This window comes from Cryptomeria japonica, chromosome 5 (assembly GCF_030272615.1).
Source record: "Cryptomeria japonica chromosome 5, Sugi_1.0, whole genome shotgun sequence".
In the NCBI taxonomy this organism is placed as follows: Eukaryota; Viridiplantae; Streptophyta; class Pinopsida; order Cupressales; family Cupressaceae; genus Cryptomeria; species Cryptomeria japonica.
Genome location: NC_081409.1, coordinates 845233153 through 845252247, shown reverse-complemented (window position 1 = coordinate 845252247; position 19095 = coordinate 845233153). Strand labels below are relative to the sequence as shown.

The 19095-nt window shown below is 39.5% G+C and overlaps 1 protein-coding gene across 26 annotated transcripts in view; it reads left to right on the top strand.

Annotated features, from left to right (window-relative positions):
- The window catches only part of LOC131062725 (uncharacterized), a 104236-nt gene that overhangs the window by 35121 nt on the left and 50020 nt on the right, over positions 1–19095 (top strand). For 6 of the 26 annotated variants that reach the window (XR_009372766.1, XR_009372761.1, XR_009372752.1 and 3 more), the window contains 3 exons: positions 12030–12128; positions 12485–12594; positions 12715–13246. The exons of 2 other annotated variants lie outside the window; for them this stretch is intronic. Coding sequence is in view for 6 of the 24 variants with exons in the window: in XM_059221799.1 (XP_059077782.1) it covers positions 2899–3517; positions 3598–3680 (702 nt within the window). In the remaining 18 variants the exon portion in view is untranslated. Of the gene's footprint in view, positions 1–1589; positions 3518–3597; positions 4108–12029; positions 12166–12474; positions 12595–12714; positions 13247–19095 lie in introns of those variants that run through there. 18 more of the 26 variants (XM_059221799.1, XM_059221795.1, XM_059221797.1 and 15 more) reach the window with 11 other exon arrangements.

The window sequence follows — 19095 nt, the reverse complement described above, 5'->3', positions numbered from 1 at the left end:
TGTTTTGGACGGCTATATAGGGTTTTGCCTTAGTCAAACCCCCGCTTTGGTGATTTCCACCTCCACGAATAGCCAAGTTGTATTGTAAAAGTAATGTGTGTGCAGACCTTGTGTGTGTGCAAGATCTAAAATGCAAGTAAGCAAACTAGAGCAACCTAGAAAGTAAACCCTAATTGCTTGTAAATGACAATGTAAATGCTCCAAATCAAGATGCAAAGTGATCTAAAGCATGAATGCAAGTGATATAATGAGGCTTATGCAAAGACATGAAAACAACATGAAATCATACCCAACCCCAAGGGAGGGGTACAAGCCAATCTTCAGTCGGTGATCCCTTATTGCCCTTCAATGCCTTCAATGCCCTAAGTGGATGAATGGATTTGATGAATGCTTAGAGGATGAATGTTGAGTGTTGCTGAAGTCTTCAAAGATCTGCTCTTTCGTTGCATATGAGGTTCCTGAAAACAAAATTCGGATCCTTTCAAATGAAGAAAGAGAGCTCTTATGTATGAAACCCTAGGTCTTAATTCCAACTTTTGGCCGACCTAGAGATTGAATATCCCGCCAATTTCTTGGGGTTAAGCTTTATTTTATGATTGGATCGCGCTCCTAAAATTTCGGGAAAAATGTCCGGGACTGTGTGCACTCCGGGCGCCACGGTCCCGACAACTTTTCACCAAATTTTCAGGGCCGTCGGATATGATGATTTTAGAGCGAATCCCAAAGTTACAGGTGATTTAGAGATGTTTTGACCCCCGAAATCAAGCCCCCAAGCTCAAAATAGGGCCTAATTAGGGTTTTTGATTAAGTGATGTATTGGAGGAATAAAATGAAAGGGGCACGCTTTAATGAAAGGGCCCGACTTTATGATGTGGAAGATGATGAAATAGAACCTTTAGACCTAATTAATTTGATTAATTAAGTGCTAAAGGGGAAATGCAATGCAAAATGCAACTGTGCCAAGGCGGGTGCTAAACTAGGTGTGAAATTGTACTGCTTTAGCAAGTGCGTACAATTTATGACGTTACATTTAGCCCCCACTTTAGCGGTCATATGAGTACTACGTGCATATGCAAGCTAAAGTACAGAAAAGTAAACATTATTTGAAAAAGGATATATCCATAAGTCTGTCGAACGAAGCCCCCAGCGGTATCTGCAGTACACAGTTAGGAACCGCACCCTACAAAACACACGTTAGATCACAAAATCACCTAATGCTTACTAAGGAAAGTGATGAAATTTGCGAGTAGCTATATGCCCCCCCTGTTTCGGCTTGCTTATTAGGGAGGTGAAACAGGGTAGCATGTTTACTTACAACAAATTGTGTGAGCGATTATTGATGAGAGATGTTCACTAAGAAGGCTTCATCAGAGCACATTTTGGAACATCCAGGGAGTAAGGGAACGAAAATACGATTCCTACGCAACAAACGGTTTGAAAATCGCATCTCCCAAACTCAAGTTATGATGAAATGAAGGATAGAAGAAAATTAGGGTTTTGAAAGTAAAGGCAAAGGAATGAAAGTATATACCTTGAGAGTGACTATTGCTTTTGTCACTTTGTTGATTTCTGATTACTGTTCATTGCAGCGGAGCCCACATAGCCATCATCATGCCTTCACGACGACCGGAGCGTCCCACGAGGATTGAGATCATGCGACAGGCCGTGATCGACGACGAGCCACTTGATGAGGTGAGTTGACTGAGCTTTGACTTTGACTTTCTGCATTTTCGTTGACTCTGATATTCTGTGATCGAATGCGGGCCCTGGAATGTGACCCTGGGCCCCACCAAGGGCGCCATGGTCCCCTCAGGGCGCCATGGTCCCAATCAGGACATGGCGGGGGTCAACTTTCGATGCTCGTCAGTTTGTGTATTTGGCATGGATGATTTTGATAATTGATTACTGATTAAACTGATGTATTTGTAATGCAGGGTCTCCCATACATGAGAGAGCACACGACGGGGCAGATTCTTCGCAGTTTGCGAGATCAGATTCCCCGACTGACTCAGGCAGAGAGGGAGACATTGTCTATAGTAGGTTTGTGGTCTATGATTCTTATGCCGGCCATTCGATTCCACCTTGCGATGCTGATGGCACTCATGGAGCGATGGGATCCTGACACATGCACATTCCAGCTTCCAGTAGGGGAGATGACAGTGACACTTGAGGATGTGTACCGCATGCTTCGCCTACAGATCAGAGGAGCTACCGTGACATATGCGACTGATCGGTTAGCAGAGGATCATTAGAGGGAGCAGGTGTACTGCATCGGGAGAGTCATGCCGAGCGAGACGAGAGGCCGCATCATGGTCAGCTGGCTCTTACATCCTACAGGAGAGGTGCCCCTCATGAGACGTCTTATGATTGCCATCATTGCACTAGCTGTCTGCCCTAACGGGCGAGGTACGCACATGCATGGGGGTCTCACATGGTGCATCAGAGCTATGGAGAGACATAGGAGAGTATATGCCTGGGGTCGGAGTATGCTTGCACATCTCTATCACGACCTCAAGGAGTATGTTTTTGGACAGGGTTGCAGCTTGATGACATGCACACTTTTGCAGGTGTGGATATTTGAGCACTTTACATGCACCAAGCCTATCGGCTATCCGATGAGTGCGGCTAGCGAGCGACCTAGGGTATTTGCTTATCCACTTACCAGCGAGTGGAGATTTGGGGATTTATTGTATTGGAGAGTGATGGTTGATAGGTTGACAGCTGAGGTGACTGTATGGAGACCATATCTGCGGATGCACAGATGGGATGGGATGGAGAGACAGCTAGCATGCTTACAGAGGAACCGCCTACTGAGAGGACGATATCCACATATCATAGTCCCATTCTACTTTGACCGAGTACGGAGGCAGTTTGGGCTAGAGCAGTGTGTTCCAGCCGATGTACCCATCTACACAACACTCACGAGTCCTTCCTAGACCCAGAGCAGTAGTGAGACCGACGATAGACGATATCGAGATCACAGATATAGAGGGGTCCGACCAGGATATGGTCACTGATTATGCCGCATATCCCGGGGCACAGCGCAGGTATCTTTCCTGGTTTGTGAGGACATACCCGGGGCCTATCTTTCCACCAGATCACCCGACAGGCCATCCAGGTCCATGGAGGCATGGAGACCGAGATGAGGATCAGGGATCCAGATCGGAGGAGCCAGAGGAGGGAGAGGGTCATGAGGAGGCAGGAGGTCCTGATCCACCTATAGGAGATCAGCCTAGTGCTGAGGAGGAGGAGGAAGTAGAGGAGGATGACACAGATAGAGATGATGACGAGGAGGACGAGGGTGACGAGGAGGAGGAGGAGTCAGATGCAGCACCTCACCATTCGGGAGATGATACCATAGTCTTAGATCCTCCCGTTATTCCCCAAAAGGGGGAACACGAGGCGATACGGAGACCTGTACCTATCGCGCACAGATCGTTCGAGCGTGGGGAGCCTAGTAGTTCCCAGTCACAGATGCTACCATATCACGATCCCTACTGGCGTGAGGGAGATCCAGGTATAGTAGGTGTATATTGATTGATTAATGTTTTGATGATATAAAATGGTATTAACACAAAATCTGTTCTACTGCTACAGCTAATGTGCAGGAGTGGCGTTCCTTGATCCAGCAAGCAGTGACAGATATCTCCACAACGGCGCAGATCCCTAGTTCCTCCTAGGTTGCTTATAGACCTCAAGGGAATGCGGGTCGACATGATGATTTGTTTTCCCCATTTCGAGTATAGGTAGAAATATGGAGGGAGAGAGAGCGAGCACTATCAGAGGACCTTCAGCGGGCACAGCGTGATCTAGCAGCAGCTCAGGCCGAGGCTACCTCGTATCGCACGATCCTTATGGATAGGGATCGTAGGAGTTCCTCTCGGAGTCACTCATGATCTATATCACGCTATACACCTATGGGTCCACCTGCACGGCCGGATCAGGAGGGAGCATCTAGTCGTCACTCTCCAGCCACCAGCCCCAGGGATAGGAGATGATCTTATGATGTAGGGTAGGTCACATTTTGGATGTATAGTGACCTACCTTTGTATATTGATCCACACACACACACACACACACACACACACACACACACACACACACACACACACACACACACACACACATATATATATATATATATATACATGCTTCTTTGTCTTCAAACGTGTTATCTTAAATGCCTAAAACAATGTATATTTTGCTTTGATTAATGCTAACACCTTTGGTAGATGCACATGTAGGTTCTGAATTTAATTTCCATGTGATTGATTTCTCAATGCTCCATGATTAAATTGATACATGTGTGACTTAATTAAAATATTTGATCAAGTACTACATTGATGATAGGGAAGAAATATGTGTTAAGCCTAAGAATCATATAACTAATGTGATTTAATTTGAATTTAAACACAACATGACACGATTCAACTTAACACATAAAGACATTGTATAATATGCCAACATAATGAAAAATGTAAATCTTTTGCAATTTACATAAATGAATTCAAGACAAACCATAAAGTAAAGAAACATGCTTGTCAGGAACGAAGCAATATAGATTAAACAAAACATCATTTAATTCTATTTGCTCTAACAAAAATATGCTAACATATTATCCAATTTTGAAGAAGTGAGAAATGAAATAGATGAATGATAAGGAATGAGGAATTAAGCATAGTATCTACGCAAGTGCATAGCGTTTATAGGGTCTTTAAGAGACGTACCGTCTACATCCGCTATTTTGTAAGCACCTGATCCATAATCTTCAATAACAATATACGGTCCAAGCCAATTAGGACTAAATTTTCCCTTTTCTTCAGGTAAGGCATTCACATTGCGCTGATTCTCATAGAGAACTAAGTCACCTACTGAGAAGGAACGTTGAATAACCTTCTCATTATAGCTTCGTTGTAGAGTTTTGTGATACGCTTGAATATGCTCAAGAGCATTTATACGCTGTTCATCAAGCATCTCAAGCTGTTGAAGTCTTTGTTCTCTATAAGAGTCATCATCTACTATACCCTTGAGAGAAACTCTAAGTGATGGAATCTCTAATTCTAAAGGCATAATAGCATCAACACCATAAACAAGATTATAAGGGGTAGTTCCTATAGCAATTCGTACACTCGTTCGGTAGGCCCAAAGAGCATAGATTAGCTGAGTACTCCAATCCTTACCATGCTTATTCACGGTTTTGCGAAGAATTTGTTCAATTATTTTATTGGATGATTCGGCCTGACCATTTGATTGAGGATAGTATGGTGTAGAAAATCGATGTTTGATATGATATTTCTCGAGGAATTTCTTCACGTCTTTGTTTTTAAATGATGTCCCATTATCTGAGATTATAGTGGAAGGTATCCCGAATCGAGAAATAATGTTTTCTAGAAGAAATCGACAAATCACTTCAGCAGTAGTAGAGCGAAGAGGAACAGCTTCTACCCACTTTGTAAAGTAATCTGTTGCAGTTATAATGAAAGTATGTCCTTGAGATGAAGGAGGAGAGATTTTGCCGATGAGATCCAACCCCCATGCAGAGAAAGGCCAAGAGGCTACTTGAGAACGGAGTTCTTGGGCAGGAGCATGAATCAAATTATTGTGTTGTTGACATTGATGACATTTTTTAACAAATGAAAAAGAATCCTGCTGCATAGTTTGCCAATAATATCCCATACGAAGCAATCTTTGAACCAAGGATTTGCCTCCAAAATGTCCCCCATAGGCACCTGAATGCGCCTCTTCAAGAGCAATAGGGACTTCCGATTTGTTAAGACAGCGAAGGAGAAGACCGTTATAACCCCTTCGGTAAAGAACATTAGAAAGAATAATATATCTAGCGGACAACTTGCGAATTCTAGCCCTGGTGTTCCTATTGGCGGAATCAGGAAAAGTACCATCGGTCAAGTATCTTACGATATGCGAGTACCATTCATCTGAGTCTATAAAGTCGCAACATGTCACCAAGCTAGAATCATCTACAATAGCTGGTGAAATGAGGTTGTGAATAATGAATTTAAGATCAACCACGGGGTCCTCTAAAGATACAAGAGAAGCCACACATGCCATTGCGTCCGCATGTCGATTATCTTTTCGAGGAATAGGTTCCATGGTGTAAGAATCAAATTTTTGTAACAAAGAGATAGCAAGGTCTTTATATTGTGATAATTTGTCTTGTTTTGCTTGATACAGTCCTGTTACTTGTCTTATGATCAGTTGAGAATCTCCAAAAATATGTATGTGTTTTATATTCAAAGCCAAGGCTGCCTTTATTCCTGCTATAAGAGCCTCATACTCAGCAATGTTATTGGTACATAGGAAATTGAGACGGTAGGATAAGGGAATGGACTTCTTTGTAGGAGAAATCAGAACAACACCTGCCCCCGATCCCGTACGACACTTAGAGCCATCAAAGTATAACTCCCAAGTTTCATCTTTCTCTGTACAAAGAATGAAGTCGTTAGGAAAAGACTCAGGGTTAGGGAAGGAGAAAGGTGACGGGGCCTCAACTAAGTGATCGGTCAACGCTTGCCCTTTAATTGCTCTTTGTGAAACAAATTTAAGGTCAAATTCAGTTAACATCATAACCCACTTAGCTAGGCGCCCTGATAAATCAGTTTTAGAGAAAAGATGCTTCAAAGGATCAAACTTTACCATGACGTGGACTTCTGAATTTAAAAGATAATGTCTCAATTTCTGAGTCGCAAACACCAAGGCCAAGCATTGTCTTTCTATTGTAGAATATCGGGTCTCATAATCGAGTAAGGTACGACTTATATAATAAACCGGACACTCCTTACCATCTTTATTATGTTGTGCCAGTAATGCTGCGAGAGCATGAAAGGAAGCAGCTATATAAAGAAGAAAGGGCTTAGAAGATTCGGCGGGTTGAAGGATAGGAGGATCAGCCAAATACACTTTTAAATCTTCAAATGCTTGCTGACAATCTTCATTCCATTGAAAAGTGATATTCTTTTTGAGAAGTTGAGTAAAAGGAAAAGTACGATCCGCAAGTTGAGATACGAACCTACGAATAGCCTGAATCTTTCCTTGTAAGCTTTTGAGTTGAGATACATTTCTAGGAGGTGGCATGTTGACAATAGCATCTATTTTCTTAGTGTCCACCTCAATCCCACAATGCGATACTATGAATCCTAATAGTTTTCCACTATCCACACCGAAGACACATTTTCGGGGATTCAATTACAAGGAACTATTCCACCCACTCTTTGTAATTATCCTGTTTTTTAAATGAGACTATAATATTAAATAATAACAAATTAAAATATCAAAAATATAAAATTAACTTATAATTTAATTAAATGTCAAGGGACATGTGAAGAATCATGACCATTGAAGAAAAAAAGATATATACACCAAACAAGGAGAAGTAAGCACCAATATGGAAAATATATGTTATATATGATTTTCATTCCCAATGGGGGATATAGAACATGGTTCAGCAAATAGAGGATGAAACCTCTTGAAGACCAGAGATTTAAGGTTGAAAAAAACCCTTAATTCTTTTGCCAAGTTAGTGGATGAAAACCCCCAACTTTAGACAGAAATTTAGGAAACTTTTCAAGACAATTATACAAGTAAAGAAGCTTCAGATTGGAGGAAAGATTACAACAGAATATACGTGTAATATTTTCAAATTTGTATTAAGCTTTTAATTTCAAGTTAATAATTTCAAAATTATAAGTTTGCAGTTAAGTTAATATTTGTAATTAGTTATGCAAGTATTATTGTGTGTGTGGAATATCTATTTAAGGTAAAAATAATGAAAATTTAAAAAGGGACATTTCCCTCTCTCCGCTTGATGCAGTTTGTATTCTCTGGCACTCTCCTTTATCCGTCAGCATGGCAGCATTCTGCCTTTAGCTGAGTCTTGTCACAAGTTTGAAGAACCTCTACTTGGGCTCAAACAGTTTCACAGGGACCTTTGAGCCTTAGTTCTTTAGGAATTCTGCCTGCCTTGACTTATTTTGGTTTGGAACCATCTCCAAGGCCACATTCCTCTTGATTGGGCGTGCTGACTCACCTACAGCCTCTTTACCTGTATGAAAATAACTTATCTGGCACCATTCCCAGCTCTTTAATAAGTCTCTCAAAATTGAATTAATTAGTATAATCTGAAACCAGATAAGTGGAGATATTTCACGGGAAATTGGTACCCACCTCTCCAATTTGGTATTCCTCAGTTTATGGGGAAATCAGCTTAGTGGAAACATACCAAACTCCTTGGGAAATTGTTCCAGTCTTGAAGTACTTTATTTAGATATAATCCAATTCGGTGGAACGGTTCCAAAGGAATTGGGTAAGTTGAACCTTCTTACCTATCTGTGCCTCCACACCAATCAACTTGTTAGTGACAGAAATAATACATTGGCCTTTCTCACTGCTTTCACAAATTGTGAGAAATAGAAATGTCATATGATCATTTCCCTGGTGTGTTGTCCCTATCCATAGACCGTCTTCCAATCTACATGAAAAGTGGAAGCATACCACAACATATTGTCAATATGAAAAACTTAAGATTGAACACTAATCTTTTCAGTAGCAATATTCCATCTGCAATTAAAAGATTTGATGAGTTGGAAGAACTGTATTTGCATAGGAACAAATCAGAAGGAAGCATTCCAAGTGAGATAGGTCAAATGCAACATCTCAAACTCTTAAATCTTCATCATAACCAGTTATCTGGAAAAGTACCAGATTCTCTTTGTAGCTGCCAGGAGCTAAGACGTCTTTTTCTTTGGCACAAGTTATCAGGGAATATCCCTGTTAGTTTGAAGAGATGTCAGAAGTTGGAGCTCCTTGACTGATCTTATAATAAATTAGGGGGAAGTATACCTGATAAGTCATTGCCAGCCTTAAAAATTTGCAATTCTAACTCAATCTTTCATGGAATTCTTTGCAAGGGTTCTTGTCACAAGACATTAGTAAACTTTTAATGGTGCAAGCCATAGATATATCTGGAAATCGACTTATGGGCGTCATTACAAGTTTTGTAGGAGACTGCACAGCATTAGAGCATCTAAATCTGTTCCGCAGGTGTAGTACCAGATTCACTTTCTAAATTAAAAAGTCTCCAAGAAGTGTGTGTTTCTGCCAATTTTTTATCAGTTTCAATACCAATGTCCCTTGAAGGACTAAAAATGCTTCACCACATCAATGTTTAATTCAATAATTTGTCAGGGCAGCTTCGAGGAGGAGTGTAGTTTCCAAATAGAATTGTTGTAAAAAAAATTATGGGGAACCCTGGCCTATGTGACCTAAAAAGTTATTCATGGTTTCCATGGCCAAATCAGACCCAGGAGAAACATTCCCTGCTAAGAAAAACAGTCTTATCAGCTGTTGGAACCATTGCATTGTATTATTCTGCTTCAATGTAGGAATTCCACGGAGCAATAAACTTTCAAGGCAACTAGTCTGTCCCTCAACCTTTTCGTTTCAAAGGCTCAGCTATCCAAAATTTTCTTATCAAGGTCTTGTTATTGCAACATTTGGATTTGATGAGTCAACCTTGCTTTGAGTCTGCAAAGGCATTTTGAGGAATGGTAAGGTAGCTGCCATCAAAGCTTTTAATTTGCAAAATGAAGAAGCTCATAAAAGTTTTAACGTAGAGTGCAATTTGTTAGGGAGGATTCGGCACCATAATCTCATAAAAAAACATAGGGCTATTTTTCTACCCTGGTTTGCAAAGGTTCGGTGGTTCAGTTTGTGCATCTAATGGGAGCTTGGAAAAACATTTGCCCCCTGACAGAGGAGATGATGAATTTTGTAAATTGGGATTGAGTGAGTGTTTGAGCATTGCTATAGATGTAGCCCATGGCATGGAATATTTACATTATAATTCTGCTTTACAAATTGTGCACTGCAATTTAAACCTAGCAATGTGCTCCTAGATACCAACATGACAGCCCTTGTGACTGATTTTGGTATATCCCGCTTAATTACTGCTCCCAGCTCAGATTCACTGAATACAACAACATTTGCACTCGAAGAGCCATTGGCTATATTGCTCTAAGTAACATTTTATAGTTATCTTTATGTTGAATTATCATTTCCTTCATTAGCTTTTTAATAATTTTTAAGTTATCTTTATTGTGACATTATCATTTCCTTTATTAGTTTTTTAATAATTTCATGAATAAAATTGATTGCCGAGTATGGTGTGGGTAGGAGTGTTTCTACAAAGGGAGATATTTATAGTTATGGAAATCTCATATAGAGATGGTTACAAGGAAGAGGCCAAATGATGACATGTTTATGGTAGATATGAACTTGCAAAAGTGGGTGAGATAAGCCTTTCCAAATGGATTGGGGGAGATATTGTTGATAGTGATCTATTGAAAGACGTGAATGAAAGCTTGGAAGACAATAGACGTCTTCCATCTTTTATTCATATTGAATTTGCTTTGTACTAGTGAATCACTAAGAGAACAACCTTCCATAAGAGATGTAGCCAATGCCTTGGAGAAGCTCAAGACATCTTTCATGGGAGGTGCAGCTGCTTCTAATTTAATTCTACCATATCAGAACTCCTGGACCATACAAATCCCACGTAAACATTGGCATCTGACAGTCAAAGGTGTACATTTTAGATGTTTATAACTTCCACTAAGAAGTTTTAGTCCTTTCTGTTTGATAGTTTCAAGTTTTTCTTCCATCACAAGCTAGTCTTCTTTCCTGTAAAATCCACTTTTGTAAGTTGTTCCAATTCATGTGTTTTCATTAAACTAGTTTGAGAAAGTACAATGTTGTCAATACATACTCAAACAATGCAAACTAGGTGACGTACTGTCCTATTTATAGGAGTTCTTCTCATAATGTGCAAAAGGTTAAGAATTGTTTTCCTTTTAGCCCCGAATATTCATTAATCTCCCATCTCAAAAACATGAAATCAATTTGGATGCCATATCAAGGATGATATATTCATGGCTAGAGAGGAGAAAGTATGAATCAGAATATAAAGATCGTCCAATTTTTGAGTTGTTTGAATAATTTAGAATGGTTAGATAAGTGATGGTTCATGGAGCCACTTGCAGAATTGATAATTAGATATAATATAATTCTCTATTGTCATGGATGATATTCTATTTGCACAGTTAAACAAATTCTGTTTTCTTCCATTTCATAGCAATTAGGATGCAAATAGCGCCTGCCAAGGAGCAAGAAAATGGAGGATCAAGTCCTACTATGATCACCACAACTAATGATGGTCATTGCTCCTTGCTTCCCCCATGGATGGTGTAGTCGGAATTCACATGAAAGCTAATATGATTGCCAAGTGAATATTGTTTTATGAAATGTTAATACTTTGAAATGCCTGCAAAAGAGAAACTATTCCCCAAGTGAGACGCGTTACGTGAAATCCAGATTTTTTGGAAGGTGGGTACATGATTCATCATAGCACAGTACTGTTCAAATCATCTTGGCATTATGATGTAACCTTGTGAGTAAATTATGGATTGATCCAATCAAATGTACTATCTACTATGAAGTATATGGTAGACTTCATGCATGGCTATATTTTTTGTGACCATTATATTTTAATAAAAAGTAACAAGAAAAGAGAGCAGCTATTGTAGACGAAACTAGTGCAGGTGAAAAACAGAAGGCAATTGAATAGAATAGAATGGAATGAAGGAGGAATAAATAGATTACCTACAAATTACCTACTTTTAACATTGGATTTTATAGCGTTTTGATTATTGATTTCTCTCTCTTTTTAATCTGTGGACTTGCCCTTTATTGGCTGTTTCTTGTTGTCATGGATTGAATAGTATTTCTTCAATTTTGATTATTGATTTCTCTCTCTTTTTAATCTGTGGACTTGCCCTTTATTGGCTGTTTCTTGTTGTCATGGATTGAGTAGTATTTCTTCAATTTTGATAGGTTGGTTTCTGATTTTCTGTACCTCATTTCATTAATTAAAGATTTTATTGACTTCTTTTTATTAACAATTTGTACTGATTGTCTCTGAATTTATGGCGAGTCTTACATGTTGTCTATTTTTACAGGTACAAGGGTAGATGAGAGTACAAATAAATGGCATAAATGAACCAGCTGGGAGCAAATTGGATTTACAAGTTGGAAGAGAGTGTTGGCATTTAGATATGGTTGATATGATTACTTACAAATTTGTTTTATTACAGTGTATGCAATAACCTTTTATTTGTGTCATAGAATACTTAGATTTGTCATGTACTCCAGTAGTTTTACATTGTCATAAATGAAAAAAAGAATATTGGTTAACTTTAAAATCACATGTTTATTTATGTCGTAGGATAATTTGATTTGACAAGTACTCTTGTTGTTGTACATTGTGTGAATGTATTTGAAAATGGATATTGGTTAACTTGTACAAGTTGTGACATGTGTGACAAGTACAAACTAAATCTTAAAATGTAAGACTTTGTATTTGTATCTGTGCACGTTGCATATAATATTTATGTATTTTATTAGTTCCTGCCAGGGCAGGAATACTAAGTTTGACTTTGAGGAGCATCTTTGGATTTTTGGCAATACATTTCGCTGAATTTGTTAGCTGTCTAGCCCTGACAGAGACGGAAGCCCCTGATCAAGGTGTCCATGAGTTCAGGATGGAAATCCTGCCTCATTGTTTCAGATTTGGTTATTTATTTTTACTGACCAAATTCTCCAACTCTATCAATATCAATTGCTGTATGCATTCTTGATGCACAGGTGAAGCAAAGAAGGATAAATGAGTTAAAGTTCAATGCCCAGCAGCCAGTGCAAGCCCTGCAGACCAAGATTTGGCATTCCAGAACCTTGCATAACCACACTGATCAACTGTTTGAAGGGGTAAGCGAATCACTGTAAGCGAGTTAGGCGATTTCCTGAGAGTTCCACACCCTAGCGTAATCAGACAAGGGTTTAAAGCGAGCAAATCCCAGATCACATCTGAAGTTTTCAATCACTTGGTAGCTGTTCCAAGGTCTCTTGAGCGCTCAGATCATCATAGGAGAAGGAAATCAGTGGTGAGAGATTTCAGACCTTATTGTGCAACTACCCTTCCATTTGCACACCTCAGATCAGAATTTAACAGGGTGACTGTGAGGAATTCTGTCATCAGCCTATGCACATAGCAACCCAGTTCTACATTCCAGCCAGCAAGGAATGCTATGATCACTTCTAATTCAGGAAAGAGAGGGGTCGAGGAAAGAAAACGGTCCATTGTTCAGTAGGCAGAACACCTCATATGAGTACATGATTTGTAAGAGCTTCAACAGGAAAATTATATTACAGTTCGCCTTGAATTTTGAATTGTTGGTTACACTGTCATTTTCATTGCACATCCTACATCATTTACAGCTCCATATGTTAATTTGCTGAACTATAGTTTGCAATTAGAAGTTGAAATTTCGTTTGAAGTAAACCCTAGGGCTACATGTCTAATCCATTAAATTAAATGTCACCTATATTAATGACTGGAATGGCATAAACACTATTGTATATGTCATGAAATTAAACCAACGTTAACAGGTTAGTGTATTTTGACTGGCGCACTTGCATTGGGTTCACCTGGGGGTACGCCCAGCTGCGCCCACAGCATAGCCGGGGTGTACCCTGGGCGCACCCAGAGCAAAGCCACAGGTAAAAACACCAGGTCACTTAAAAAAGTGACAAAAATATTTAAAAAAACATTTTTTTGCTGAAGTAGGGTATGGGCACGGGTACGAGTACGAGAACAAACATAATATTGAAATTCTGAAATATCAATTGGCATTTGGCATTGATCAATGATGAATTATCATACTACCAAATGTATTTACTATTTAATTTTACAATTCTGTATATTTCTTTAAATTTGGTGTATATATATATATATATACGTACGGACGTACCCAAGGGCAAAACAATAATTGCCTGTAGCCACGTACTGGGTTCTCGTACCCATACCAGTACCAGCAACTTAGAATTAGACCTTGTTGTTTACTGTATTAAAAGCATATCTGATCTGAGAATCCCCAATCTTACTGAAAGATACTGTTTGTCGTGATATACGCCTAGGAATATGCTTGTGCAGTATAACATAGCTTTACATATCTATCTCCTCCATTGAATAACTTCCACAAAAATTAGCTTAATAGAGATGAGGAAGATAATAATTGGCCAGGCGCCTGTGCATTTCTTTCGTTCTTATTGGGCCTGCACTAAATTCTTGAATGCTGCTGCAAATGCCATTATGTCAATCAACCCCTGACGTCCTGCTCTGCACCAGGTAGTCTTGTATCAGAACATAAAAAACTTTATGAACTTTGTGTTAAACGGGACTCTGGTTAAGATCATGCTTCCATTAGTGATGGGGGCTGTGTTTATTTAGCCCCAGTTTTCCTTCTTCGCAAGCTGTTTTAAGAAGGTTGTACTTTGATTAGGTTTAGACCGCTTTTAGACCTGGTGCAACACACTTTCTACTTTGTGACAGATGGATTTGTAGTAACAGTATTATGTGCAGAGGGAAAACAAATTAGCATATTGAAAAACAGTTATGTTGAACAGGTTTTTTTGGTTGTAAGTCGATAGGAAATCTTTAAACATTGTGTATTTCAATATTTGGACCAACACTCACTTGTTAACTTCTTGGTGTTTTTAGGCTGTTGATTATTCCGGGGATCAGATGCCTCTCTCAGTTACTATAGATCTTAATATTCATCTGGATACCACTTTTCTTCTCAACTAGGAAGCCAACTATCTCATCATATAGCTATTTGATGTTTGGGTTCATTGAAAACCAACTCCTTGGTCATAACCATCAAGCCCCATTAACATAGGGACTAGATAACATCGGGCACATGAGAGTTTCGACCTGGGTGTCAATGAGATAATTGCCTCATCTCATCACTAGACCAGTTAGATTGATACCCATTTGTTTATAATTAACAATTTCAAAGCTGCGAGATTTCTGCCATGTTACTGCATTCCTGGAATTAGTTCTCCTTCTATGCCACATGTTCATTCATCTCTACAAAATAAGAATGGACACATATTTTGCATCAAATTGGATCATATTGCATTCATTGAGTCAAACACAGACTAGCATAACATCGAGATCAATGTTCAGGTGAATTTGTGCTCGTTATCCTTGCAAGGCAATTGCTATGTTGTCTAGTCAATTTAAAGGTTGTCTTATTAGGACGGAAGACTTATTGCAGATTCTTGCCCATGTATCACATTCTACAATAGTAAACTATCTGATCTCATTTGCCTCTTCGTTTACCGGTGCATGCTCTTGTTGTCAAACAGTAACACTATAGTGACATTATGATAAGAGATACAATTCGGTAGTTGTCAAAATATAATTTTTATTTTCATGATGACTGTGCTGCCATGTTGACTCTTTGGTATTGTTGATGTGTTTTTTGTACATGACCAAACACATAATAAAATACCTAAAGGTACCTTATCCTCTCTTGAACAAAGTTTCCCGACTGCTTTAGATCTCACCAAAGGATCAGTCGGAGTAACTCCAAGGTTCTGATATGTAGGTTCTCTACGTGTGGATAAGCTCTTTTGCGGTACGATGTGATTTTGTTGGAATCACAAGGGGACTTATTTTCAATGACCTGAATGTTTGATTTGCTTTGGATATTATTGGAACGTGGAATTTCACGGGCCCTTGATTTTGAAAAAAGGAAAACAGGATAAGGGTTGGAACGGGATCTATTTCTAACACTAAGAACGTAAGAGCAATGAATGACCTTTGATGAAATTCTAACTAAGTCTTGCTTTGACATCCTAGGATCATCTCCACAAGATTAGTGCGATCTTCTAAGGAAAACTTTATGATGTTTAGATCACCGCTACAAGCATGGACACCATCAGGTTGATGCATATCAATGAAGAAGTGATAGTTGAAGTTAAGCTTAAGCTGAATGATTTCAGTTGACTACGCAAGGCAAGTCTGTAATCAACAAACCGCTAGTAGTATGGATATACGAATTTCACCGTTGATCATACAAATTTCTTCCATTCACCTAATAACATGAAATCAAATTTGAGAAGTATAGAGACCATGCAAATTGTTGAATCGACCCATAGAATTCACCATTTCTTCAATGAAGTTTACAAGTCTTTTGCAACAATATCTTGGCAACAATCTTTGCCTTCTTTTTCTACTCTACTCTAACTATTCCTACTCTCTGACTATTCACTATTAGCTAACTATTAACTATTAACTCACTATTAACCCTTACAAATGAAGAGCCAAGGCTTTATATAGAGAGCCCTTTATAAATCGACAACTCTGATTGACTTAGAATCAATGGCTAGGATTAAAGGATAGAAACCCTAATTAGGGTTTGTTATAACAAACTTCCTTAGCCAATGAGAAAATTACATTCCAGGAGTGAGGACCAATAGGAAGCAGGGGTAGGTACACCGAAGTTCGTGCCATCCTTGATAAATTAGGTATATTGAATTTGGACATGCTGAGGTGGACCAATCTGATTGGAGGAGCAGTGACTGGGATGCTACCTTGTTTGACGTCTGCGTCTTGGTTGATTTTCTCCTCTGTCCTTGATGTGATGAATGATGTACCTCCTTTACTCCCATGTGCTTGATGAGGCTTCTGTATTGTCAAGTCTTCTTTCTCTGGTAGCATGTCTCGCCCTAAAGTGTTGGCAAGGCTTTTCTTTGTTGCCTTGTGGTTCCTTTGTGTGGCGAAGTGAAGGTTCTGAACACATGTAGTCTTTCAATGCTTCAAAACACCTTGAGTCCACCTCTATGCTTTTGGAATGTCCTTGATGAGGATGGATTGGAATAGGTTGTCCTTGTCCTGGTCTCCTCCCATCTGCAAAACCAACCAAAAGGTGATTAAGGACACATAATGAATTCATTCTAACATAGCATTTCCTACCTTAAATCATCAACAAGAAGACATTAAAATGAAGTTTCGCTCAATATCCTCTCCAGGGACAGGCCCTATTAGATTTTCGCACTGGACCCTTTGGAAGGGTCAGGAGCAAATTTTGACAAAGTTGCTCAATCAGACCTCATTTTCAACATTATTTCACCAAGATCAATTCATTCACCTCCAAAATTGTCAAGGACAAGGTTTTTCTCAAGGACCTAGGCAAAATAGTAGACCACTTAGGAATTTCGCTCTGGACCCTTTGGAAGGGTCAGGAGCGAAATTTTTGTTTAGGCTCAAGTTCTATCACTTCTCTACTCCAAAATGTCTTCCAAGGTGAGCATACACTAGTCTCCTCTCCACCAAGGCCTGGGAATCCATCTCTTGACCTTCATCATGAGCAAACTAGGTGAAATTGAAAATTTCGCCTTGGACCCTTTGGAAGGGTCAGGAGTGAAATTCTTGACTTGCTTGTTTTCCTTCACCTAAGTCTACTCTTTTCACTTTTCATACCTGGACTTTCATTCTTGGATCCCTCTCTCAACATGACAAAACTTGCTTGACCCTCAAAATGGCTAGAAAGGAGAATTTCGCTAAGAATCCTGGCCAGGGACAGGACCTATGTAGGATTTCGCCTTGGACCCTTTGGAAGGGTTAGGAGCAAAATCCTAGTTTAAGCTCAAAATCTTGATCATTGGTGGCCACAATCAATTCAAAGGCATGCCTAGGGGTCCTTCCAATCTCAATCTACCTTGATCCACACTTAGCTTGACACAAAAATGGAAGGAAAAGAGGGATTTTGGGAATTTCGCTCTAGACCCTTTGGAAGGGTCAGGAGCGAAATTCTAGTTTTGAGCACATTTCTTCATTTTTTCAACCCCAATCCACCTCAAAAGGCAAGGACACATCATCTCACTTCCATCCACGCCATAAAAACCAAAGATTTAACCTTCTCCAAGGGAAAAATAGGTGTCCTTCAAGAATTTCGCTCTGGACCTTTTGGAAGGGTCAGGAGCGAAATTCAAGATTGAGGCTTGATTCTTCATTCCCTTCGCCCTCATTCACTTCCTAAGGCAAAAAACATGTTGATTTACTTCCAAATATGCCCAAGGGACTAAGATCTTGGTCCAAACAAGGAGAAAATGGGTGTCTTCTTGGAATTTCGCTCAAAACCCTTTAGAAGGGTCAAGAGCGAAATTTGCATTTTAGGACAAATTCTATCACGTCTCTCACTTCAACTCACCTCAAAGGTCAAGGAAACGTTGCTCCATTCTTCCCTAAGCCGTAAAAACCAAAAGTTTGACTTGATTTGCAAGGGAAATAGGTGATCTTAGGAATTTCGCTCTGGACCTTTTGGAAGGGTCAGGAGCGAAATCCTAGTTTTTGCTCAATTCCTTCAAATTTATTGATCACTAGCAACTCAAAGTCATTCCTAAGGACATATCCAATCCTATCTCACCCTGACCCACACTTGACTTGGCACAAAACTGGGAGAAAAGAGTGGTTTTGTGGAATTTCGCTCCGGACCCTTTGGAAGGGTCAGGAGCGAAATTCCTACTCTAGGCTTGACTCTTCATCTCTTCAACTCCAATCTTCTCTGGAAGGCAAAAATACATCACTCTCCACCCAAGGAACTGTTGATTGTAACTAGGTAGAATGCGGATTCCAATTGCCTTAAGGCAACATTGGAATCCGCCAAGGGCTGGGCCCTTCTCTCCCTTCTCACACGCCACTCTTAGGGCTGGGCCCTCTCTCTCACGCCAACATAAAATAGGGCAGACCCTATCCTCACGCCACTTGATGTGGCTTCATAAAAACATGCTAAGGAATAATAATAAATAAAATAAAAGGTTATTTTATGCTAGCCGACTTTAGAGGTTTATACCTAGAGGAAGATATATATATGAGTTCATCAAATGAAGTAAACACATTCTATATATCACACATAAAATGCAATCTGCTCTGCTCCTAAATGTGATCTTCCCTCCTACACTTGGCGAATCTGCTCCTTGGTGAACTGCAAGAACATTTAGCTACATGCTGCTTCAGCCTATCGAATTTATCTTCTGTTGGTGGATGTCTTGATCATCTACAACTAGGGTATCACTCTACATCACCTTGGCAACTTGCTATTTGGACAGCAATCAGAGATAAGTGTTGTAATCAGAATATTGTATTTAAGGCATAATCAGATCTGAGGATCTTTCTTTCTG